The following is a 23855-nucleotide window of genomic DNA, read 5'->3' as shown; positions in this document are numbered from 1 at the left end:
GCTCTTTGCTGGCCAGCCCCTCTGTGATGTTAATATCGGTCAAAGGAGAGGGGCTGCATTGAGAGCGCACTCCCGACACAAGGCAAGTACGGCCCAGCGCGTTCCAGAGACATTTCCCACAAAATGGCTGCCAAAACAAATCTGCCGTCGAGTCACAAAACTTTACTTCCAAACGCGGCTTGACATCAGTTTAACCGTTTTAGTAGCAAAAACGAGTTACCCGAATTCCTGCCGATTCATCCATGTACAAACCGTGCAGGCAGTTAACATTGAATGGACATCCCGCAATGCTAAATTTAACCAAGACGTCTGCAGCACTGCCAGAATTTAAATTTTGAGTCCTAAATCCAGTTTACAGATACCAGTATGGACATCTGGCCGAGTGGAGACGCTGCTGCGGGACCAACAATGAACTGACAAGTGTCGCTTTTGGAACTGTGTGCAGTAATAGTAGACGTAGGGTATTTTCATGAATGTTTGGATAAATAGTTTATATAGTGTAAAAGTAACATTTTCCCATTAGGTTTGTAGCTATACATGGTCATTTAGTCAAAGATTACCAATCAAGAAAAACAATCATAAACATTTTATTAAAACAAAGTTGCCGTTTATGTCAAAATATATAAACTGTTCAAAGCATACATTGTTTCAAGTTACATCGTTCTGTTCCTTCCTCCAACACAAAAGCGATACCGTTATCAAATTACAAGTTTATGTGAAAAGGTCACCATCTATATATGTCTGTACACGCAGGGTCAAGTTTACAACCTCGCCAGTCAACAAATCAGCATTAAGGGATCTTTACCCACAAAGTAACGGTATTGTTCACACAACACCATTTTATTTTACCATACGTAAGATCTGACGGATTATTACTTAACACTAAATATAGTAGCCAGTATGAGTGGGATGTGCCAACCTATACAGGATTGTATTGAATGGAATCAGAATGCCCCTGATAAGGGCCGTTATGAGAAGCGCAAGGGACAGTCAAAACATGTCATTAAGAAAAGGACCTTCAGTAAGAAAAGACTCCGGAGCTAAGAAGTGATAAAAATATTGAAATAAAAATCGTTAGCAACAAAAAAAAAAACGTCAAACCATGCAGTAGATATGCAAACTGGCGTAACTGCACACACGTTTTTATACAAAGGTTTAACAGTTTATCCTGACTGCTTAAATACACATGGTAAGAGTAGGACATTGTTCACAGATGAATTAAGTATCCCCAACCCATAGGATATTTAACACATCATCCCCACCGTCTTGGTGTAATAAGGGTGGTCCAGCTAGACATTAACATTTTATAAAAACCTACACACAACTGACATGACTTGTTCCAATAGTGCCATCAACTCAGATCACAGTCCCTGGCTAAATGGTCTCCAAGTTATACAATGTGCTCCCAACCTTATCAGTAATACAATGACTCCAACAGCTGGATGCTGGCATCAGTTAACTAAAAAAAAGAAGGGATTCCCTCTGAATCCGACCCTCATGACATGACAGGCGGATATAGGGCAAGGGACAAGTAGAAAAAGTAGATGGTGGTTGAAAATAGTCATCAGTTCCCGCCTTCCTCCACACATCATTTCTTGTCTTTTGGTGGAGCCCTGTGGAAAGAAAGAATAGAGCATGTTAGCACAGTATATCAAGAGCAGGCCATGTACAGTATATGTACAGCTGACTGCAGCGGTTTGTTCGGAGGGGAAGGTCTGGATGTATGCGTCAACCTGTCACCATAACTCAACTCAGGGAACATTAGTAGGGAGGGGAAACGGCTAAACCGCAAAGTCCCCGTCAGAGCAGTACCATGAATATTTTTTCCTGCAAGTTTACTCGTTCCAAATTCACCATATTGAGAACCTAAACTCTGCCCAAAGTAAGATCTGACTGACTTCAAGTTAGTCCCTGCACTATACTCTCATCCCTCAGACGTGGCAGGGTAGAGCAAAGCCAGTGACCCCACTTGTGTAGCAAGATCTGGAAAAGTATGTAAATGAATTCTTAATTTACTTTGCCAGGTGAAGCAATTGGACATTAGCCTATCTGTATCAACAAAGCAGGTGTCAGTGTTGCAATAGGGGAAAAACGATCAGATTTGACCCTAATCAACTTGTGTGCAAAAAACAGATTATCATTGAATCATTTAATATCGGCAACCAAATTAAACTGTGCTATTAACGGTGTCCCATTGCTGGTAAAGCATAACCAGAATCTTTATGATTTAAAAAAGAAATGAAACTACCAACTATGCTCAAATTTACAGTGAGGTAGTATTAGCAACATTTGTGCTGTGCTCAGTTTTACCAACAAATAAAGTGATTTAAATAATCTGGAGTAAGTGATGGTTTGATAGTGTGCTTCTCTTTTCACACTTTGCTACCACACCATTAATTAAATGCAAGTTTTTTTTAAGGACATTTGCGACATGTGGTGAAAATGTTACCATTTTAATAATCCACCAGATGGAGCTGTAGGTCACAGCATCAACTCAAACTGGGATTTAAAAAAAGAATATTCTGAGTATTGATTACTGTCTGGATTAAGTAATAACAAATAAAGATCAAGTTAATTTTGTCGATAATGATTTATATGCTTTTTGAGATTATAGCAGCCCCAGCCGGCAGAATGACCCTGGGTTTTGCTGCATACCTCGGAGAAGCACCAGGCTCAGTTGATAGCTGAAGAAAATGTGCTTTATGTTAGGGAAATTATTGACCTAGACTCCTAGATATGACATACAGGACCAACCCTGATGTCTGTTTCTCCTTTAAGGACATAGTGTTCAGCCATAATGTTATTGTTCCCATTCTGTGACCAGGCAACGGGTCTGTTGTTGTGGGTGCACTGGGACACTTCCTTCTTTGTTGTTTGTGGACTCCAAGGTATGACATCTTCGAGGCCATAAGTGACGGACGCAAGTGACTCAGTGTGCCCAACTGTTTAAACTATCTTATCAAAATTATGTTGATTACTCTCTGGGAAACCAGTTAAATGGGCTAACGCGAGAGAGGCGCTCCAGAATTGACGTGGCAATCCACCTGACTGCTGTGACTTGTGATGTGAATGCTCCGACCGTAACTCCAAATAAATCATCAGTGTTTGACATCGAAGCTCCTGCTCTACCATGTCTCCTTCCTGAGTGGGTGACTCCCACTGCATTGCTACACAGAAGTTTCCCTTACACTTTATAGTTTGGATAAAATAGTACACTTTTTCATAACTTGAAATATGAAGTTATGCAATACGTTTCCTGATGTCCATCCCAAACTTCTCTAAGCAAAATGATGTGAGTATCTGAAAATCAGCTGTGCAACTGGATCAAATTTGATGGGAAGTTTATAAAATAAAATAAATAAAAAACACGTGTCCACACACAAGTTATCCAAGGAATTCAGGTATTGTGAGAGAGAAGTCTTATTTGGGCGTACCTGTAAATGCCGACCACCACAGCGTGGTCTCTCTCATAGGGCTCCAGCGTGAGCTGCTCCTGTGGCTTCATGTTCTCCCCAGCCATCTTCTTTACCTCTGAGGCGAACACTGCCTCTGGAGGCGCCGTCGAATCTATACAGTTAGCCTAAAGAAATACAATTGTACATGCACTGTTAAGAAACAGATCAAATCAACTGAGTTCCTGTGGATTTCAACAGAGGTCCAAGGGAACATTTCTTAATTTACAACATCTGAAGATTCATTGAGGGGACTCAAGCTGTTTGCCCCTGATAATGCTACATTGTAAACAAACTGAGAATAAAATGCAACTTTCTAATCATCTCTTGTTACACACATTTAATTTACAGACACCATAGCTGGAGATAGTATTTCATGCATTATGGCTGCTTAAGTGTACCTTAATAGAGATAACAAAGTGTCCTCCGTTCTTCAGGAAGTTGTGAGCGTTCAAAGCAACAATTCTTGTCTGGTCAGGCTGCGCAACATCAGCAAAAATCACATCCACCATGCCTACAGAGGGAGAGAACATTACAGTCAGAATCACACATTTATATTGGAGTGGATTCTATCCAACTCTGTGTTTGCTGTGAGCTTTATGCTTTTCCCACTGTCTGACAATAGGCAGATCTTTAAAGTTACATGAAAATTGTGAACTTCGGGTAAATTGGTCATGTTAAGTTCTTGGTTGTGTTTTCAGAACACATGGCTGTGGCTTTGGACTACCTACCAACAAGCATGCGGTATTTGTGTGGGTGGCGGGCATCTTCGATGATGGGAATGATGTTGGTGCGTTTCTTTGCCACGTTGAGAAGGTCACGACCTGAGCGATGGGAAAACTCGACAGCGTAGACCAGCCCCTCCTGAAACACAAGACACAGGTTACTATAAAGGTAACATTTAGAGCTGAAAAAACAATATATATGTATACCCTCAGTGAAACAAGCCATTCTATATTATGTGATGCTCAGCTTAGTCTTACATTAAGGTTTAACTCTGCCCAGTGATCTCTTTAGTTTAATGTAGAAGTCTTTCATGCCAAGATCTTGGCACAAGTCATTTTAACACTGAACCTTTGGCTAAAAAAGTGGAACAATTGCTTGTGGCCAACCTTTATTTTCAGCATGTCAAATGTGTTTACTAACAGTGGAAAGATAATGTCTTCCAGAGATATCAGAATTATGTTGGTTGACCAGTCTGTGTTTTTGTAAAAGATGATTTAAGTTCAAAGGAATGCTTGGAGAATAAGTTCTTATGGGAATTTGTGAGGCCATAGAATTGTAGATGTAGCTGCCATATTTTAGCATTTATTAAAATACAGCCAACTTTTAATAATTAAATTAAAATCAAATTAAGATTGACAAATTCCATTTAGGAATAAACTGTCGTACTCGGTGTGTAGTACTCACCGGTCCAACAATGTCAGAAACGTGGGACACCGTGGTGCCAGAGGCAGCTCCCAGGTACATGACCTTTGAGCCGGGCTTGATGTGGATCTGGTCAACTCCTCCCAAGATGGCTGCTGCCAGCTTTGAACGGAACGGATTCCAGGCTCTGTACTCAATCTTTGTTTCTCCTTCCTAACAGACAAAGAAAGACAAAAAGAAAATCAGAATTTACAAAACATGTAACACTTAACTCCATAGTTGCTGCAACATTCACAAACAAAGACAACCGTCCTATCATCAACAGAGATTTGACACAAGCGCAAACTAGAGTATTGGTGTCATGGTAACATAAGGCTCAATGAGCTGACAAAGGGTTACTTTGAATTAGGATTGATCACTTGCTGCCATGACTGTTTCACACAACCAAGAGTGCAGCTAAAAATAAAGATGTCATAAATGCCATTATTGATCAAACCAACATTATTTTAACAGATGTACAATGATAGACAGTTCCACTAAGTGTATACGAGGCAGTGATATAAGCCTGCTAATTCAGAATGTGAAGTTTCTGCCATCTTGCATTTCCATTCCAACTTTATTTATATAGCACATTTAAAAACAACTGAGTTGACCAAAGTGCTGTACATCAATAAATATATAAAAAGCAGCATAAATACATTTGGACAGAACCAATAGGACAACAACCAAATGTAATTGTTTATTATCGTAGATCTGAGCACAGGGCTTTGATTAGTCAATAGGTGGTGTTTTACAAAAGTAGCCCTGTTGACCACAATATGCCACTTAAAGCTTCACACCTACAGGGTTAACGAACCATGGCGTTTTACTCCGGCCAGAAGTAAACTACTGTCTTAGGACTGAAACTCTGGGTAAGACCGTAGTTACTTGATAACATCAAGACCTGCTTTGTACTACAGACTTTAGGACTGGAAGACTGATGCACAAATGTACTTTGTATTTGACAAACAGATAATTCATGCATAGTTTTCAATGCCATAAATGTCTAAACTGAGTGTCTCACCTCAATACTCATCCTCTTTTCTCCATACACCGACTCCCCAACCACCATGTTTCTGGTCACCAGGGCATCCTCCTTCCCTCTGCAGATGAACACACCTGAGTGGACACAAAACAAATCACCAGTCAGAACTAAAGGACATATTTAGTCTGTTAAACATAGGTAAATAGTCAGACAGATAATGGTTCCCACAGTTTATCTACATGTGGATATATGCTCTCTTAAACCACAAACATTACATCTTCATTAGTAGATCTAATGAAAGCCATCTTTTTTGTATTTACGTATGAAAACTGTGTTCTAGCACAAATATTATAAATGGTAATAATACAAACCTTCATGTCTGTGTGGCTCAACCGTGATCTTCTTTCCTGCTCCGAATCCTCCTCTGCCGCCACCCCTTCCTCTGGGGGCACCTCTGCCGCCACCCCTGCCCCGGAATCCTCCACCATCTGGGGACCTGAATCCACCTGAAAACAGAATGTTCGCAACTTAATTTATTGCATGGCAAAGGGTTCAATTCAACCAAAATTAACCTAATCACGAATAGATAAATATCTTCCAACAATTGCTCCAAATGGCTGTTGTCATGCCACATGTGATTAACTTCAATATGTGCATGGTGTGATAATGCAGATGAGACTCACCTCTTCCTCCCCTGTCACCGAATCCTCCTCGTCCTCCCCTGTCACCGAATCCTCCTCGTCCTCCCCTATCACCGAATCCTCCTCGTCCTCTTCCTCCTCCCCGGTCACCAAAGCCTCCTCGTCCTCTTCCACCTCCTCTGTCCCCAAATCCTCCACGCCCTCGAGGGGTGAACCCTGAAAAGCAAACACATAATGGGTGGCATTAGAAGGTTATGGGGGCTACAACACAATAGGACAGCAACAACTGTGATTGGTCAGGTTGGGCTGCTTGAGTTCTCTCCTACTTATTGCATGTGCAATTGTTACAATACAACAGAATATGCTGTAGTAGCTAACAATTGTGTATACAATCTTAACTTAATACACTACTAGTTAGGCGATATGAAAATGTTCTTGCTTGATGTTTTTTTTTTACATCGTTTCGGGTCTGGTTGTTGCCATTGGTGGCCAAAGCCCCGCCCCGTTCTGCTGAGCAGGAAATACAATGGACACTTTGCTGTGGTGAAAAAAGCATGGCTGCACGTGTGACTCAAGTAAACTGGGTATACATAGCAACATGTAGACACTGTCGATATCCATAAAAAAAACAGCGATTAGATTTTCTTAGTCAATTAATTGTATGAAGATTTTCAAACTTTCATCGATTATATTGGTTAAGCATTCTGGAACTCAAAATACACGCATTAAAGGGTCCAGCGTCTTCGCAGTTTTACGTTACTTTAACATAATTTTCAACGCACGAGCACATTTAACATTGCATCCACAAAACGATGGTGACTCTTAACACACTGGTGAAACACGGATTTACAGTTTCCAGTCAAAACAAACGAGGTTTCGACACGAGCGTATGTTAGTAGAAACTATCGATAACTTCCTAAAATAGTGGAACACAGTATACAAGAAAAACGTCTTCAGATAGAAACACTATACCGAAACACTGTTAAGTATAAATGAGGTTGCTTGCATAGAAGGACGTGTCTGGTTGTGTTCAGCTCGTGGAGCTAACACGTGTGCTGTACTTTAGTGAGTGCTGCGCCGCTAGCTGCTACTGGACGCAATTTAGCCGTTTATTCACCCCTAACGGCACGTTTCTATATTTATATCTATATTTACAGCGATCCTAGTTAACGGAGAAAGCGCCCATACACGTTATTTAACTTGTCTTTGTGCCAACAGTTTACCATGAGGTAAACGGAGCCGCATGGCGGTGTAGGCCACGCTCACATCAGCACCTTCAACTTTAACGCAGTAGCTTAACCACAAATACATAATGATCTAACTAGTTAACATTACTTTAACACGATGGCTTACTGTACCTGTACTCATGTTTTCTGGTTTAGCGTGTTATATCAATGGAGGCGACGGTCCTCTTTGCTTCCTCCTCTCTGTGTCTCTTCCTCACAGTGACTCTTTCTCTGTGTGGGACAGCAGCACGTGTGAAGTCTCCTCACTGATTCACTTATTTTCCTTAGGCTCCACCACAGAGCACAGGGGACACCAGCGCCACCACCTGGTCTGGGGGACTTATAGATAAAGCCAGTACAAAAAGCGCATTCGTTCAATAAATGCTGAGGAAAAAACCAGCAACTTTTTACTTTCTGTATTGTCGACAGAACCTTGTAAGAATGTGAAGGATAAAGCCAGAAAAAAAATCCTGGTGTTGCTGCCGTTTTTGCTAAACCGGCAAATAAGTCAGTGGCTGTTCAGTGCTGACTGTAGTCACTGGTATAGCACTTTCTGTGAGGATATCCAGAATGCAGTGAAACCCTTAATAAAGTCTATAGTGTTATTCACAAGCTGAGCAGATTTGACATAAGCAAACGTCAGAATTAAAACGTATAATAAACAAGTAAAAGAAAGTTATAGTCTTTTACAGGAAAATAACATGTTAAAATAAATTCCCAAAAATCATTAAGTTTGAATAAGTTAATCACTAAGATGCAGTAGGAATAGTATACACTATGGATACTGGATGATTGCAAGGTTTATGATGTTCAGTTTAAACCAGTATAAAAATGCCATGATCATGATGCTGTCTTCAGGTGCAGGTGGAGTTCATTGAAGAAAGAAATGTGAGGGCGGATTTCTTTTGGTCTGATTTGTTTATTGTGAGCTGTGCGCGTTGGATCTGATTCTGAGGTCTCTACAAGAAGCATAATTTAGCAGCATTTCAATGAAACATAACTAAAATCCTGGCGGAAATTGAATGACTCAACGAAGGATATATTGGGTTTTAGTGTTTTAGTTCATAGTATATATTTAATATATTAATATTATTTAATATTTATTTATATTTATTTAAATAATATTTAATATAATAATATATTTAATAACTCAGATTCTTTACACATTCAAAATAAATCCTGTTCTAAGGAAACCACTTGGGTCCAAGTCTATGATGATAAATCAACCTGGAAATGGGTCTATTACGAATTAAAAACTGAGATTGCCATCACACATGACAACAGATTTCTGCAGTTTCCGGAAGTAAACTGGGTGAACAGAAGTCTATATATATATTAAAAAATAAATAAAGTGTCTGTTTCATCCTAATGGTTAATAATATCGCTTTCAACACTGAAAAGCCTGAAGCCTCAAACTGCCATTTCCCTGTTTAGAGAATGTAGGCTACCTCTATGGTGCCAGAGGTTTTGGCCCGAGACATGCTTTTGTTTTGCTGATCAGGGTCTGATAATAGCGCCGGCGAGCGCCGGAAACACTTGAAACAGACTATTCCTACACAAGATCAGAGTAGTTCTTCCACCTCAAACTCTTCCAATAACACCCTGAGTAAGTTTGCAGCTGTGTGTTTTACTCCACTTTGTTGTAAATAAAACTGCAGCAGCTTGACCACAGAGCCTGACAGAGACGTGCACACACATAAGAGGCTTCTCAATTCTTAAATTTCCCCTCCTCGACTCCCCTCCTCGACTCCCCTCCTCGAGACTTAGTCCCGCCCACAGGAGATGCGAGCGGAGGACCGAGGAGGGGAACCGAGGAGAGAGGAGGGGAAGCGAGGAGAGAGGAGGGGAAGCAGCAGACGTTTAAACAAATGAGAACTCCTCTCATATGAGCGGTCATATTAAAGCCACGTCCGTTCATTATTACATGACTACTGAGGTAACGATTCGGTGACAATATTTGACCTTTTTTACAAATTGAAAGACGGGCTCTAACATGTCGTTTCAGGAAAGCCATAATTTAAAATCTACTGCACTTCAAGCTTTGCTGCTTAATTGTTCTGTTGTAAAAATACAACACAAATATAAAATAAATGAGAATTAGCTAATAGCGGTCAGACCAATGAGCTAAGTAGCACAGGAACGAGAGAAAAACAAAGCCCTATGTTTTACGCTGTAGAAAGTTGTTATTTGTTTTAATGTGAAGCTGATTTATGTACCCCCCCCCCCCCCCCACACACACACACACACACACACACACACACACACACACACACACACACACACACACACACACACACACACACACACACACACACACAGACACACNGTTTAGAAACCGTCACGAGCATCTCCCCATCCTCTTCCAACATCTTATCCCCATGCTGCAGAGACAGCGGCTGCAGTTTGCCTTCTACGTCATCGAACAGGTGTGTGGCCCGCACTGCATGCTGCTGTATGAACACGTTGTGCATTACAAGACAGCTTTATTAACGTGTACTCAACTCATGGCGTGTAGAGTGGCAGCCAGCCCTTCAACAGAGCCATGCTGTTTAACGTGGGATTCCTGGAGGCCATGAAGGACTTGGACTGGGACTGCTTGATCTTCCATGACGTCGACCACATCCCTGAGAATGACCGAAACTACTACGGCTGCGGTCAGATGCCACGCCACTTTGCTGCCAAGCTGGACAAATACATGTACATGTGAGTGTGTCATCAGATATCTTTTAAGAACATAAACTGTTTGTCCTGCTTAAGTTAAGTATTGATTTCCTTTGGTGGCAATGACCAATAGATTTCAAAGTGTTTGGACAGGCTATGAACTATACAGATCATGTTGATTTTAACACTTTGTTTGTTTTTGTTTCCAGTCTTCCATATAGCGAGTTCTTTGGTGGTGTCAGTGGACTCACTGTGGAGCAGTTTCGGAAGATTAATGGCTTTCCCAATGCATTCTGGGGCTGGGGAGGAGAGGATGACGACTTGTGGAACAGGTTAGTCTACAAACAAGGTTTTTACAAAGTAATGAGAGCCCTTCATTTAGTTACTCAGCAGTGCTTGTGTTCTCGTTCGGTCATCGGACTGCTTTTCTCTTCTGTGCTTTTCACATAAAGAGAAACACAACGGTGATCTGTAATAAGGGGTGTATTGAGACAGAAAACATACAGCATGCAGAGACCTACCTTAAGTCCGTTAGTGTGGATTTTGATGCGCTAACCAAAGTCCGGCCAAGCATACAGTTTTTGTTAGAACCACAAATCTATGATGACATGATGCGTGGCACTAAAACACTCCCCTCGGTCCTCAGGAAAGCTTAGATGTTAAGACTTTCCTTCCAGACGTTTGATAGATAATCGAAACTCGGTATCGCTCACATTACACACACACAGGCAACCATCGTCGTAGGATGACAAATACCTTGCGGACCAAGAGGCTAATTGTTTTAGCATCTTCCATCTACATTTATCAAACTAAATGATCTGCAAAGGATCCTCCCCCCAAAATACAAATATGAACCTGAAAATGAGCTGAATATGTTCTCTTGCCTTAGAAGGTGGCACCATGTTTCCTAGAACATACTTTAAAGGTATAACGTATTTACTCCGTAATTATGGTTGCCATTTTAAGCATTAATCAACCTTAAGCCAAGAAAAGAGCTGTAAGCTGTTTTGCCATGGTTGAGACAATTGGAAGTCTTGTGATGCAGCTTCATCAATCCTCTCTTTTCTAAATAATATTAGGAGAAATATTAGAAAGATGTTTTCAGCAGTGTGTGTGCAGCATCTTTGGTGCAGGACCATAGCAGAAATGTGGTTCACTTTATGATACACTTCTGGTGTTCTTCTTTTCTTTTGAAAGTACAACAGCAGACCCTGACACAGGCTCCCTGTGGTGTCCATGGTTACTACTGAAGGTATCTGCACAGTACCATAGTTAACCTAGTGTAGATATCTCCAGAGGAGTAGATGATACCTTTTTAGATACCAGTTGTAATGTATTCACCCATATAGGCAGCATGAATGTCTTTGTGGTAAAAGACCTGGACCTGTGTTTATCAAGCGTCTCTCTTCCCAGTAATCCTGCTGAGAGTTCAACTGGGACTTCTGACAGCTGAGAGGGGTTGGAGCTGCTGCTATGATATTCATCTGCTCCCCAAACCTTCCAGTTTGAATTTGATGTTTTTACCACTTCAGTAATGTCTGATACTGAGTAGTTGTATGTCCTGGTCTGATATTGTTGGATGTGCTATGGTTGTGGTCATTACCACTGTTCTCATATACCATTGCCCCATAGAATGGTGCAATAATGATGTGTTTTTGTAGGTTGACCCGGAAGTGAGCATCGCGGGGGGAAAAAGGGATTTTAGAATATTGCAGCAAAAGATCTGTGGCATACATTTGTTTAGCTGGATAATCTCTACATATTAAACACCACTTTTATGATTTTGGAAGCATAATTATGGAAGCCCATTTCCGCCACTTGAAAAAAATAAAATCCCCATGAAAAGTCATAATAATGAGATAAAAAGTCATAATAATGAGATAAGAAAGTCGAAATAATGAGATAAAAAGTCATAATTATGAGATAAAAAGTCATAATAATGAGATAAGAAAGTCGAAATAATGAGATAAGAAGTGCGCATGCGCTGCAGTGGCGCTGTCTTCAAAGGTCCCTTCATCACCTTGCTGCTCTCCACCATGCAAACGGCATCTAGTCCTAAATAAGGTAACTATTACAGGTGACTTTTGTAAATGTTAGATGTTACATATAGCCTATATTGCAGCTAAACTACAACAATGCAGTTTATAGCTTTGACATTACCTGTTATGAATATAATATATATAATATATATCCCTATAGTTTTGTGGTAACGTTCACGGGTTAGAGTTAGAGCAACTCACAGCAGCAGTATGCCTACACTATTGTCATTAGTGGCGTGAACGTTACCACAAAACTATAGGCATATATATTATAGTTCATAACAGGTAATGTCAAAGCTATGAACTGCATTGTTGTAGTTTAGCTGCAATATAGGCTATATGTAACATCTAACATTTACAAAAGTCACCTGTAATAGTTACCTTATTTAGGACTAGATGCCGTTTGCATGGTGGAGAGCAGCAAGGTGATGAAGGGACCTTCGAAGACAGCGCCACTGCAGCACATGCGCACTTCTTATCTCATAATTATGACTTTTTATCTCATTATTATGACTTTTTATCTCATTATTTCGACTTTCTTATCTCATTATTATGACTTTTTATCTCATTATTTCGACTTTCTTATCTCATTATTATGACTTTTTATCTCATTATTTCGACTTTCTTATCTCATTATGACCTTTTATCTCATAATTATGACTTTTTATCTCATTATTCCGACTTTTTTATCTCATAATTATGACTTTTTATCTCATCATTTCGACTTTCTTATCTCATAATTATGACTTTTCATGGGGATTTTATTTTTTTCAAGTGGCGGAAATGGGCTTCCATACCATCATGATGCGCATGGTGTTATTTTTTAATATATGAAGCGCGAGCTGTGTGCTCGAGTCTTCTTGCCTGTCGGGCCGGCTGAACTCTGCTGCTCCGGGATGAGGGTCAGCTACATTATCTACGGTGTGTTCGTTAACTGTGCGGAGTCACTGTGGCACAGACAGAGCCGCTGGTGAACAGCTGTTAGAACAGGCCGTTCAGGTGTTCAGAGCAGAGCGGCAGAGCGTGATGTGAACTGAAAAGTTTTTCTGTTGCAATATCATTGTCACTATCTGCTAACGTTAGCTTTAGCCTTCGTTTTCTAATAGTTTTTTTCATATCATTTTTTCGTATAGAGATTGTACTAGAGTAAAAGTAGAAGTACTCAGATATTGTACTTTAGTAGAAGTAGGCCTACTCAGATCTTGTACTTGAGTAAAAGTAGAAGTACTCAGATCTTGTACTTGAGTAAAAGTAGAAGTACTCAGATCTTGTACTTGAGTAAAAGTAGAAGTACTCAGATCTTGTACTTGAGTAAAAGTAGAAGTACCAGAGTGTAGGAATACTCTGTTACAGTAAAAGTCCTGCATTCAAAATGTTCCTCAAGTGAAAGTAGAAAACTATTATAAAAATACTAAGAGGCATGAAAATACATTTTCAAAATGCTCAACAGTGCTGCCAAAATTATAAACTGATTGCTACACAATTAAAATAAATGCTTTTATATATTTCTATTAGATGTAACTCTTTGGCATTTCTGTTATTATTACCTGCTGTTTTAGTTGTTCTGACTGCTAAAATCCTCTGTTATTCCTAATTTTAAAGCCGATATTCCGTGGGGTCGGGGGACTCGGATCCTTGTCACCTTTTTCATACCTGATGAGTTTGCATCCCTGACTACAGTTGCTTTAGCGTGTATAAGCTAGTACGCCTACTATTTGATTTGTTTTAAATAGGCATCTGCATCAGACAGCATATGGTTATTGAAATCAATATATATGCAATTACGACATACAAGAAGTGCCTTTTAATACATCTCACACTACTAAGGCAGCCGGCGGTTCCACCAGGGGCGTCAATCCCGGGGGGGGGGGGGGGGGTTTCGTCGTCCCCTAGCTTCAGATTGGACCCCCCTAAGTCATTTAGAATAATAAAAATAAATGTTAAAATAATTAATTTTTTGATAATAAATCAGTAAAATCAGGCAAAAATAAGAATTAAATAACATAACCCTAACCTAACCCTTACACCGAAATAAAGTAACCAAAAACCGAAAAGAAACTAACAAAATCCGCCATTATCCGGCACAATTTCGGCGCGACAGCCACGACGACTCAGAAGGTGCCCTTTTTTTTCTCTTGAGCACCTGCCCCTATAAATGTCTGTGCACGCCACTGGAGCCTGAACGTTGTGATCAGCTGATTTTGCGCAGTTCTCCAGTGTGTGCGCGGGGCACAGCATGTGCAAAGGGGAGTCTCCCTCCGTAGCCAGTTGGCGTAGTTTTGGCACAATTCCGTTGTACACACCGACGTTACAGCAGCCCCGTCTGAGCACACGGCACCAATTTTGTCGTCCAGTAATCTAAGCTTCACAAGTCCGTCGGTACACAAGTGACGTTATACGCATTTCAGATGTTTGCCGCGCATGCGTACCTGCGTACCAGTTATGTGCACCCCTGCTTGACAATAAAGCCTTGTTTACGTTTTTAAAACCTAGATTTGAGTTGTTCACTTTTAGTCTTAATGCAAACAGAGAGCTTTGGATCACACTCCAGTTAAGTAGGCGGCGGTAATGTACCGATTACCGAACACGAGAATTGCCATACATCATTAAACAAAAAGAAGAAGAAGAAGAAGAAGAAGAAGAAGAAGCGGCTGCTTGTCTCACAAAAATAGTCGTAGAAGAAGAAGAAGAAGAACACAAACACATGAGCTAAGCTAGCGGTTCTCCGGTGAGGACAATATTACTGTTTTACTGTGGCCAACTTAACAACTACCCTTACCTGTTAATTATTGCAAGTCATTCATAGCCAAACAACAACTGCTGTTTGTTATGCTTTGTATGCTAAATGGAGCAGCTAACTGCAGCCATGTTTTGTTGCTGTCATTGAGTAACTTTAGCAAACAAGGCTTTAACCTTAACCTCCCCTCTGACCCTAATATTTTTAGTTTGATAAGTAAGCTAACTTTTATTGGCCTTAAGTTGTATACGTTACATTTTCATTTCATTTGTATACGCTTTGGTAATGTCTTTTATAAGTTGCTAACAGTCTAATATTCCTCTTCAAAGTTGCTCTCTGATTGGGATGAATGTACATCAAGTGAAAGCTACTGTGATGTGAGACCTGCCATGGACTGTCTGCAGAGAAGAGCTCGTGAGGATTTAATGCACATCTGTTGACACGCGGTCAGTCAGTGATGGCTGTCAACTCCCTGCTGAGATGCATCAGGTAACCCACGCTGCTGTGACGTGTGCATGGTGTATGCTAGAGCTGTGTCAGCTTCAGCCTCACATGTGTTGTGACATGTAAGCCTCACATGTCACAACACATTTGGTAATCTCAAGGTGATGATTCTAGATAATAGTCAAGCCAGGATCAAGGAATGTCTGTATACAAAGTGCATGTTTGACAGACTGAATGTTCCCCTTTTCAATGACATAATGCAACCATATATTGTGTACACAAAATATTACTACAAACTGTATTAAAGACTAATGATTAGAGTTTATTTATTGTAAGTCAGTTATCAAATACAAATGCCAAACAGTTGTGTACATCCTCTATAGCAGTGGTTCTCAAACTTTTGTCAATCATGTACCCCCTTTGAAAAAAAAATTCAGCCAAGTACCCCCTGATCAGCGCAAAAACAATTTGTAAAGGAACAAATGCCTATATAAAGAGGTACAGTACGGCGCTGCAACATCAGTGTCTGATTTATTAAAACAACAACCTTGTAACTGAGAAACACTTAAATGCCACATTTCAAATGTTTACAATCCATCACTAAATTCATGGCAAACCAATTTTAACATCATGCAATAACACTAAGACGACATTAGTTGCATTGAACTGATCTTTTTAATAAGTTGTACTTACAGTGTAGTGAGAAACATGGGCTTGAGCTTCACTGAGGATCTTTGTTATTCTCAGTGACAGGAAGGCCACTGCAGTTATTACTCTTTGCATTTTGAAATATGTGTAACTCTGTTCATATAAAACCCACACTGCTCAAACTTCTTACTTGTTACTTTTCCTACAATTTGTATATTTATTTATTTTGGGGCGTGGGGAATGAAGAAAAAAAAAGATATGAGCATGGGATTTTGACCCCTCATATAAACATATAATGATGCGCTATACTTTGCGGCCACACACCGTTGCCAAGCAACGCTTATTGTTTTGGTCCTTTGATAAGCAGGCAGTCATATCATTAACTAGAACTACCTAGATCTGATAGATTTGGACAAAAACGCGAGTGAAGTCTAACTGGACGCGAGAGAGAGAGAGATCAGAGATCAGATCAGCTGCTGACGGAGAACACGCAGCTCTGCATGATCACAGCTCCGCCGCTGTGACGGATCGTTGAGTGGAGCAAAATACACTAAGAGTTAGACCTAACACACTTAGCTAGTTTATCTACTCTGGAACTAGCTAAACTAGATATACATATATGTATTCTTTACTGTCGGGTCACTTAGTACAGGTTCAGCGAGCTGCACGAGACTGACGGGCTGTCAGGAGAGGGAGAGGAAAAGAGAGCACGCTGTTTATTTTCCCCATTTTATTATCCAGAGTTTCTGTAAACCTTTGAATAAAGTAGTTAATCTACTATTAGTAGTTTGTTTAAATGCATTAATTATGTTATTTTTTTTCATTAACATAAAATAAATCTCACGTACCCCCTGCAGTACTCCAACGTACCCCTAGGGGTCCACGTACCCCCATTTGAGAACCACTGCTCTATAGTGTGCCAATGATCCAGCTTTCATCTCTAACTATTTCAACTGAAACTACGCAGGCTTGAAACTGTTGTTGAGACAAAAATACAATTGAGTGATTGCACATTGGCCTCTTCGTTTGCAATAAGCGTTTTTAGTTTTTATGGGGTAAACAATTGGTTGAAGAACAACCGATAATTTGATCAACAATCAAAATAATCTATATGTAAAACTGTGTGACAATACATACTATACTTCCATATTATTATAAAACGAGTCACCTTCCTGTGTTTCTGAGCAGGCTGCTGAGGAAGCGTGTGGCCACACATTTAGCCCAGCAGAGAGCGCTGTCGGGGGCAGAAGCTGTCACTGCCCTCAGACCCTTTTACTTTGCAGTCCATCCTGACTTCTTTGGTCAACACCCCGTGGAACGGGTAGGTGTCTAGTATATTATCACAAATGTTCTGTTGAAAAGATAAAAACGCTAAAATTGTTGAACTGAGCCTATAAACGTCTGGTTCTCAGGGGTTTGGTGTGTATTTATCACATAGTTGATGTTTTTTGAACACAAGACCAATCATCATCATGTAAAGAGGAGATTCCCCACACTGTGTTTTACAGGAAGTCAATGAGACTTCATTGAAGAGGCTGAATAGCTATCTGGACCACCTGCAGAAACCCGGCTCACACTCAGTCCGGCCAATGAAGCTCACTTTTTATGTCAGGGACACGAAGGACAGCAGCGATGTGCAGCCAGACCTCCTGGCCTCAGGTACACTTTCATTAAAACTGCTCATAGTATTTAATCTATCTTTACAGATGTTTCACCTTCCGCCTGTCCTCAGGGTTCCGCTCAGTGAGCTTCACCCTGCACACATACGATGTCCTGAGCACGGTGTGGAACGTGTTGAAGTCCTGCAGCCTGCCCATTGAGCACATGAAGGATCTCAAAACAAGTGTAGAGACATCTAAGAGACCACCTGCGGGGGGGGGGGCTTTCTACAGACCTATTCGATGGCATAAGAGCTACTACAGCTTCACTGGATTCAAAGACCCTGAGCAGGAGCTGCAGCAGGCCAGGAGGGTGGAGCCCACTCTCATGTTGGTAACAGTGAACGCACATACAGTACATAACAAAGAATTCACTACTTTTTTGATACAAACCAACATATCAGTCCAAACTGTTGTTTTATGCATTTTGTTTACCTATAGTTCAAACAAACATGGTACATGTCAATAAGCATAGGTATGTGTTTTTGAACTCCGTAAAGAGGCAGGCTAGCCGTTTCCCCCTGCTTTCAAGCTTTATGCTAAGCTAGGCTAACCACGTCCTGACTCCACTCTCATCACAGACATGGGACATCTTCTCATCTCACTCTTGGAAAGATAATAAATGTTTCTCATGAAGTAGAATAATGAAAGTAAAGTAACCCAAAGACCTAGGGGACCATTCTTGAATATTCCAAACGATCTGATGGACAGGCATTTACCATTCTTGTAGCAAACTATTTACATGTCCAGCATTTAAGTAGAGGTCTTTTTGCTTGTGTCCACCTGATGAATGTAAGTCCATTATTTACACTCTTTTAGCTCTGTTTTGGTCTTTTCCAGCTCAGTAGCTGCTAACTGCTCTACTATGTGCAGCCGCTAGTTTCTAAAGGCCAAGTCATGGTTTCAACAAGTAACTGAGTGCATGGACTGTAGCTTTATAGAGTTGTTTCTTATTGCCTTTTCTTTGTCAGCTTGTGGCTGAGAAACAATGAGCCTGAGGCCACGAAGAAGAATACGGCTAGTCTTCCTCTGAGAGAAGAGCTGAACAGACTGAAGAATGAACTTAGTCGCAAGTTGGATCTGTCCGACATCAGGTACAGTCAACTCTACTCAGTATGATAGGAAACTGTAGTCCTGAACGACCTAAGGAGCCTTGTTCGTGCAAAATGATTAACCGCTTACCAAGAGAGTAACTGATGATGTCATCCCTGAACCCTGAGTAGGATTTAAATGAAGCACGCACCACATATGGTCAATTAGAGGCAGATAATAGAACATGTATATGTGTTTGTGTCATTACGACAAAAAAATATTGATAGTATTTATCGGTCAATAATAGGAAGCCAAATTGCATCCATTGAGTTAAAGAGGCCCTATTAGGGGTTTTCATTTTCCTGTAGTGTGTCTTAGAGGTTTCTGTGCATGTCAATGGTCTGCAAAGGCCCCTCCTAAAACGCTACCATTCGACTCCTTTGTTTACTTCTGTTTCAAAGTGACCTCACTATGTTATACTTGAGCTTATATTGGCTATCGCTCCAACACATTGTAGGTGATAGGCTAAGGGGCGGGACATATGAGGGTGAAAGGAGGTGCTGCAGCACAGGCAGTATGAGAAAAACAAAGAGCTTTTTGAACATTAAAGCATGAAAACATGTCACAGTAGAGACAATAAAATACTGATATGAACCTGAAAATAAGCATTACATGTCCTCCTCAGCTGAGGATAATAAACTACAGATTATAAATCTTTTTTAAACCCACAAAATGTGAAATCATTGGTCATCTTATCAGTAACAGCTCCACAAAATCCACATTGTGCATCCCTAATCTAAATGAGTAGTAAAGGTTTTTATGGGGACTGGGCATGAAACTGTACGTTACCATGACAATGACATGAGTTGTGTGGTGCAGGTGGCAGCGCAGCTGGGGGGTGGCCCACAGGTGCTCTCAGCTTCAGAGTCTGAGCCGGCTGTCCCAGCAGGACCCCGGGGCCCTTAGGAACCTGCGAGGTAAACACAGGCCCTGCTCTGATCTCTCCATTAAACCACCCACTCATTCATGGCTGCATGTGAGTGGGGTCTCCTGTGGGGTCTCCCTGTTTCTTAACCTGTCCTTTTCTAGTGTCTTAGGGTACATCCCATATCTCTTAAATATCATCTATGTTTCCCTCACTTGTGTCTTTTCTTAGTCCCTCCACCACTAGGGATTTTTTGAGGGATGCAAGGAAACCAAACGAGGAAACTAGGAAATGTGTTTTTAGAGCTGGAGTGAGGCGATGGTTTGGGTTGTGGTTTTAACAGCTGGAGGAGTTTTTCTTCCTGCTGTTCTATTACTCATAAAAGGTCCAAAAACCTGCACATGAACAATTCTCTGCATTTACTCTGCGTACTGTGTCCTGCTTATAGCGGCACAGGACCTTTTTCACCGGCAGACTGCATTTGTTATTTATTTTATTACGAAAGAAATGCTCCGTTTTGATGTCTTATTACATATATCACCTACGATACATTATAAAAAAAAAAAGTACTGTATCAAACTTAGGAGTGCTGCACTTCACTTTAATCTGCCATCAAACAGGTTAAAGGAGAATACAGATGTATGTGGCAATGTGTGTTAGCTTCCAATAAAGCTATGGAAGGTTTACGTAAAATAAAATCCACCACATGCTTTTGTATTGACGCCCAAACCCTCACGGCAAACTAGAACAGAAGGTGTTCAACTGCAGTGTTATGCAGAACTGTTTTCACTTGGTTAGCTCTTTCCAGCAAAACATGTAGAATTGGTGAACCTCCCTTTAATGGGCTTCCCCCCCCCCCCCCCCCCCCCTCCCTCCCTCCCTCCCTCCAGGACACACGGTTATGTTTGCTGACCAGTCGGGGTTGAACGCCTCTGGACACATCATGCTGGGAACCATGGACGTCCATCACCAGTGGACCAAAGTAATGCAGCGCAGTGCTTCTGCTGCCGGTGCTCTGTGTGCTCCTCTGTGTGCTGACGCTGCTCTGTGTCTCCAGATGTTCCAGCAGCTGCCCAGCTACCACAGCCTACTGCAGCAGAGCGCCTGGCTGAAGGAGAGGATCAGCCTCCTGCTGGGGGGGACTCAGGTGGTCCACAAGGAGAGGCTGGGCCCCATCCAGCCCATCACCGAGCACTACAGCACACTGAACACGTTCCACAAGAGCCTGATATCCCGCCGCCTCCGGCTGCACCCCCGCAGCATGCAGGGCCTCAGCATGTCGCTCGAGAAGTAAGCCGTCACATGACCATCGAACGCGCTTTTGTACTTTGACTTGGTAACACATGTGTTCTTTGTGTCAATCACAGTGACCGCACTAATCCCAGTCTTCATGAGATGGGGTACTTCATCATCCCTGCCACCTGCGACCCCCCCAAGCTGCAGGTGTTCCTGCAGAGCCACGCCCCTGAGGCCAGGCAGCGCACCCAACGCAGAAACCAGTGAGTCAACACTTCATTTGAAGGATTCCAGTCACTCGTTGAGAGGAATCACTGCACTCTGAGCAGCGTCACAGCATGAAACCTTAACGTGCTGTCTATGCAGTGGTGCAGTGATGATGTCTTTTTGTAGGCCGACCTTGGAGTTAGCATCGCAAGTGCTCCCTCAACAAAGAATAAGCTCTTTGGCAAACACACTTGTTAGCAACAGGACGGACGCTTCAGAGAGGCGCTTCTCAAACCTTTTTCAGTAATGTGCCCCCTTTGAAACATTTTCTCAGCCAAGTACCCCCTGACCGACCCCGAGCATTTGATAGAAAAGCCTTAATTACAACAAACTAAGGATATTTTCATCTTTATGCAAGAGACATTTTTTTAAAACAGATTTTTAAGTCATATGTGTTTAACAAACCAATGAACAAAATGAAATATTATGCAAAAACTATAAAATACAATACACAAATATTATAATAAAATCCACTGTGGTGCCTGATGTGCAATATACCCTCCGAAACTTCATGAATATACAAGAAAACAGCGTTAAATTAGCAGTCTCTAATGTAGTGACAACGGTGCATGAAAGGTTTAAAACAACGTTGTAACTGAAAACATTTGCAATTCTAAACAAACTATGTAATAACACTGCAATGACACTATTTAGGAGTTGTAGGTCGTTAGCAATCGTGTACGGCTTTTTGGCTTTAGCGATGAGAAGAGACACCGCATACGAGGCCTCCACTGCTTTGGCTGATGCTGTGGAGGCTTTTCGCATCATCTCTTGCGAGGATCTGTACTCGGCGAGTTCTCTCTTGAAACATTCCGGTGGCTCATCAACATGACACGGTGTTTGGTGCTGAGATGTCTCTGGAGGTGCACTGGTTTCATCGAGCCGTTGGCTAGTTTCTCCCCACAGAAAAAACACAATGCCTGGGGCGGGTTGCCGTTTGTGGACGTGAATCCCATCAAAGCATACGCCTCCTGATATTGACGGCATTTTGTTTCACAAGCAGTAGCGCTGAGCAAAGTGACTAGAACGTGACCACACACTTGTAAAAACAGAGAAGAACCAGTTAAGCACCAGAAATGCACAAGGAGGACGGATCTTGAACCCTTGGTGGTTCTAGGAATATTTTATATAAAATTGTGTTAACTTATTGTGCTATGATTATTTTTGTAATCATGTATGGTATTTTTTTAATTAACCTTTTTATTAATTTTTATCTCACGTACCCCCTGCAGTACCCCCAGGGGTCCGCTTACCCCCATTTGAGAATCACTGTCATAATGTGAAAATCTCTCCAGCTTGTGTTTCAGGCTTTTAACCAGAAACACATTTAAAAAAAAGTTGAGTTTGAGACGAGGGAACACAAAATGGTATAACTCCAAGTCATTTCAGGAGTTCAGGACTTATCGCTGCAGCTCATTCCACATTGCTGTGTTACTGACCCACTCCTCTCTGTGTGCAGGCTGCAGGCGGAGGAGGCGGCTGTGGTGAAGCTCTGTCTCCACAACCTGTCTCTGAGTAGTCTGTCCAAAGAGCCCAGTGTGAGCTCCAGCCAGATGATCATGTGCTGCAACAGGCTAGTGGAGCAGCGCTCTCCCCTCATGCAGGGCCTCCACATCTGTGTCTCTCAGTTCTACTCTGTCATGCAGGACGGGGACCTTTGTGTCCCCTGGGACTGGAAGAGCTGAGACTCGGTCCATGTGCTGTTCAGTCTCAAGGGAAACCTTTATATGGTTAGTGGTGCAGGCGAATCCAAGTAGAGCTCAATGCTTCCCCACCTGAGGGTAAGGACCTCTCAATGACACGAAGAAGAAAGATACATTTATGCTGGTTAGAATTCTGTGCTTCATCCATCCGTCCATCTTCTACCGCTTATTGGGGGAGGAAGCAGTTCCAGCAGAGGGTCCCAAACTTCATTTCCCCTGGTCACATCAACCAGCTCTGACTAGGGGATTCCTAGGCGATCCCAGGCTGGCGTTGAGACAAAATCCCTCCACCCGGTCCTGGGTTCGCCCCTCGGTCTCTACTGTGGAGTCCCTCAGCATGACCGAACTCCTCACCCTATCCCTCAGGGAGACGCCATCCACCCTCCAGAGGAAACCCACCTCATCTGGTTTCAGGCATGTCTTCTGTTTTTCTGAAATGTTTGCTTTTCTTCTTGAATACTGGATATTTGTAACTCTTCAGGAATGATATCAAAAATCCAAACCATAGTATTTGCCTAAACTTGAAGGTTTCGGAGGCATTAATGTGTGCAGTTTGACAGAGTGAGTATTTCTAATTGTTGGGTTGAGTGCACTGAGAAATGATGGTACTTTAAAATAAAGTTTGTACAGAGTTCTCTGTTCTGATGCCCAATAAAACACTAATATAACTACATCTTTTATTGTATTAATTATTAGACTTGAACTATATATTGTTATTTTCTGAATGCTCTTTGATTACATCCACTGTTAATCTACTGTGGACAGAACAGACTGTAGTATAAGAGTCACACATG

The 23855-nt window shown here is 41.5% G+C and overlaps 3 protein-coding genes across 4 annotated transcripts; 2 read left to right on the top strand and 1 right to left on the bottom strand.

The window, feature by feature from the left end:
* Positions 1-571: 571 nt before the first annotated feature.
* Positions 572-7978, bottom strand: fbl (fibrillarin). Its single transcript, XM_034102806.2, has 9 exons — positions 7844-7978; positions 6528-6701; positions 6216-6350; positions 5884-5978; positions 4863-5033; positions 4184-4316; positions 3854-3966; positions 3435-3580; positions 572-1613 (listed from the first exon to the last, which is right to left on the bottom strand). Exons 1-9 carry the CDS (start codon positions 7851-7853, stop codon positions 1589-1591), a joined length of 1002 nt encoding a protein of 333 aa, XP_033958697.1. The 5' UTR covers positions 7854-7978; the 3' UTR covers positions 572-1588.
* Positions 7979-10043: 2065 nt separating this feature from the next.
* On the top strand, positions 10044-12131 carry LOC117461419 (beta-1,4-galactosyltransferase 5-like). 2 transcript variants are annotated; one of them, XM_071206128.1, is made up of 5 exons: positions 10044-10137; positions 10227-10414; positions 10582-10704; positions 11570-11624; positions 11786-11831. In XM_071206128.1, the coding sequence occupies exons 1-5, from the start codon at positions 10090-10092 to the stop codon at positions 11786-11788; spliced, it is 417 nt and encodes a 138-aa protein (XP_071062229.1). In that variant the 5' UTR covers positions 10044-10089; the 3' UTR covers positions 11789-11831. The 2 variants fall into 2 exon arrangements, with proteins under 2 accessions (XP_071062229.1, XP_071062230.1); XM_071206129.1 differs by lacking the exon at positions 11570-11624 and having other exon boundaries at positions 11786-12131.
* Positions 12132-14619: 2488 nt separating this feature from the next.
* tcaim (T cell activation inhibitor, mitochondrial) lies at positions 14620-23734 on the top strand. Its single transcript, XM_034101952.2, has 11 exons — positions 14620-15139; positions 15478-15637; positions 17429-17561; positions 17749-17899; positions 17973-18228; positions 18870-18992; positions 19810-19907; positions 20746-20837; positions 20913-21145; positions 21223-21354; positions 22818-23734. Exons 2-11 carry the CDS (start codon positions 15606-15608, stop codon positions 23041-23043), a joined length of 1476 nt encoding a protein of 491 aa, XP_033957843.1. The 5' UTR covers positions 14620-15139; positions 15478-15605; the 3' UTR covers positions 23044-23734.
* Positions 23735-23855: the final 121 nt, after the last annotated feature.

The sequence above is a fragment of the Pseudochaenichthys georgianus genome, chromosome 16 (genome assembly GCF_902827115.2).
Source record: "Pseudochaenichthys georgianus chromosome 16, fPseGeo1.2, whole genome shotgun sequence".
In the NCBI taxonomy this organism is placed as follows: Eukaryota; Metazoa; Chordata; class Actinopteri; order Perciformes; family Channichthyidae; genus Pseudochaenichthys; species Pseudochaenichthys georgianus.
Note: the sequence above shows the minus strand (reverse complement) of the source record. Positions and strands in the feature narration are given on the sequence as shown.

Bases quoted from the DNA above. Each gene is read 5' to 3' on its own strand.
- fbl (XM_034102806.2), bottom strand. The intron at 5,034-5,883 runs GTGAGACACTCA...TTTGTCTGTTAG, and splicing joins AAAAGAGGATGAGTATTGAG to GAAGGAGAAACAAAGATTGA. The intron at 3,967-4,183 runs GTAGGTAGTCCA...CTCCCTCTGTAG, and splicing joins CAAATACCGCATGCTTGTTG to GCATGGTGGATGTGATTTTT.
- LOC117461419 (XM_071206128.1), top strand. From the start codon at position 10,090: ATGCTGCAGAGACAGCGGCTGCAGTTTGCCTTCTACGTCATCGAACAG. The intron at 10,138-10,226 runs GTGTGTGGCCCG...CATGGCGTGTAG, and splicing joins CCTTCTACGTCATCGAACAG to AGTGGCAGCCAGCCCTTCAA. The intron at 10,415-10,581 runs GTGAGTGTGTCA...TTTTGTTTCCAG, and splicing joins CTGGACAAATACATGTACAT to TCTTCCATATAGCGAGTTCT.
- tcaim (XM_034101952.2), top strand. From the start codon at position 15,606: ATGGCTGTCAACTCCCTGCTGAGATGCATCAG. The intron at 15,638-17,428 runs GTAACCCACGCT...GTTTCTGAGCAG, and splicing joins TCCCTGCTGAGATGCATCAG to GCTGCTGAGGAAGCGTGTGG. The intron at 18,229-18,869 runs GTTGGTAACAGT...TTTCTTTGTCAG, and splicing joins AGGGTGGAGCCCACTCTCAT to CTTGTGGCTGAGAAACAATG.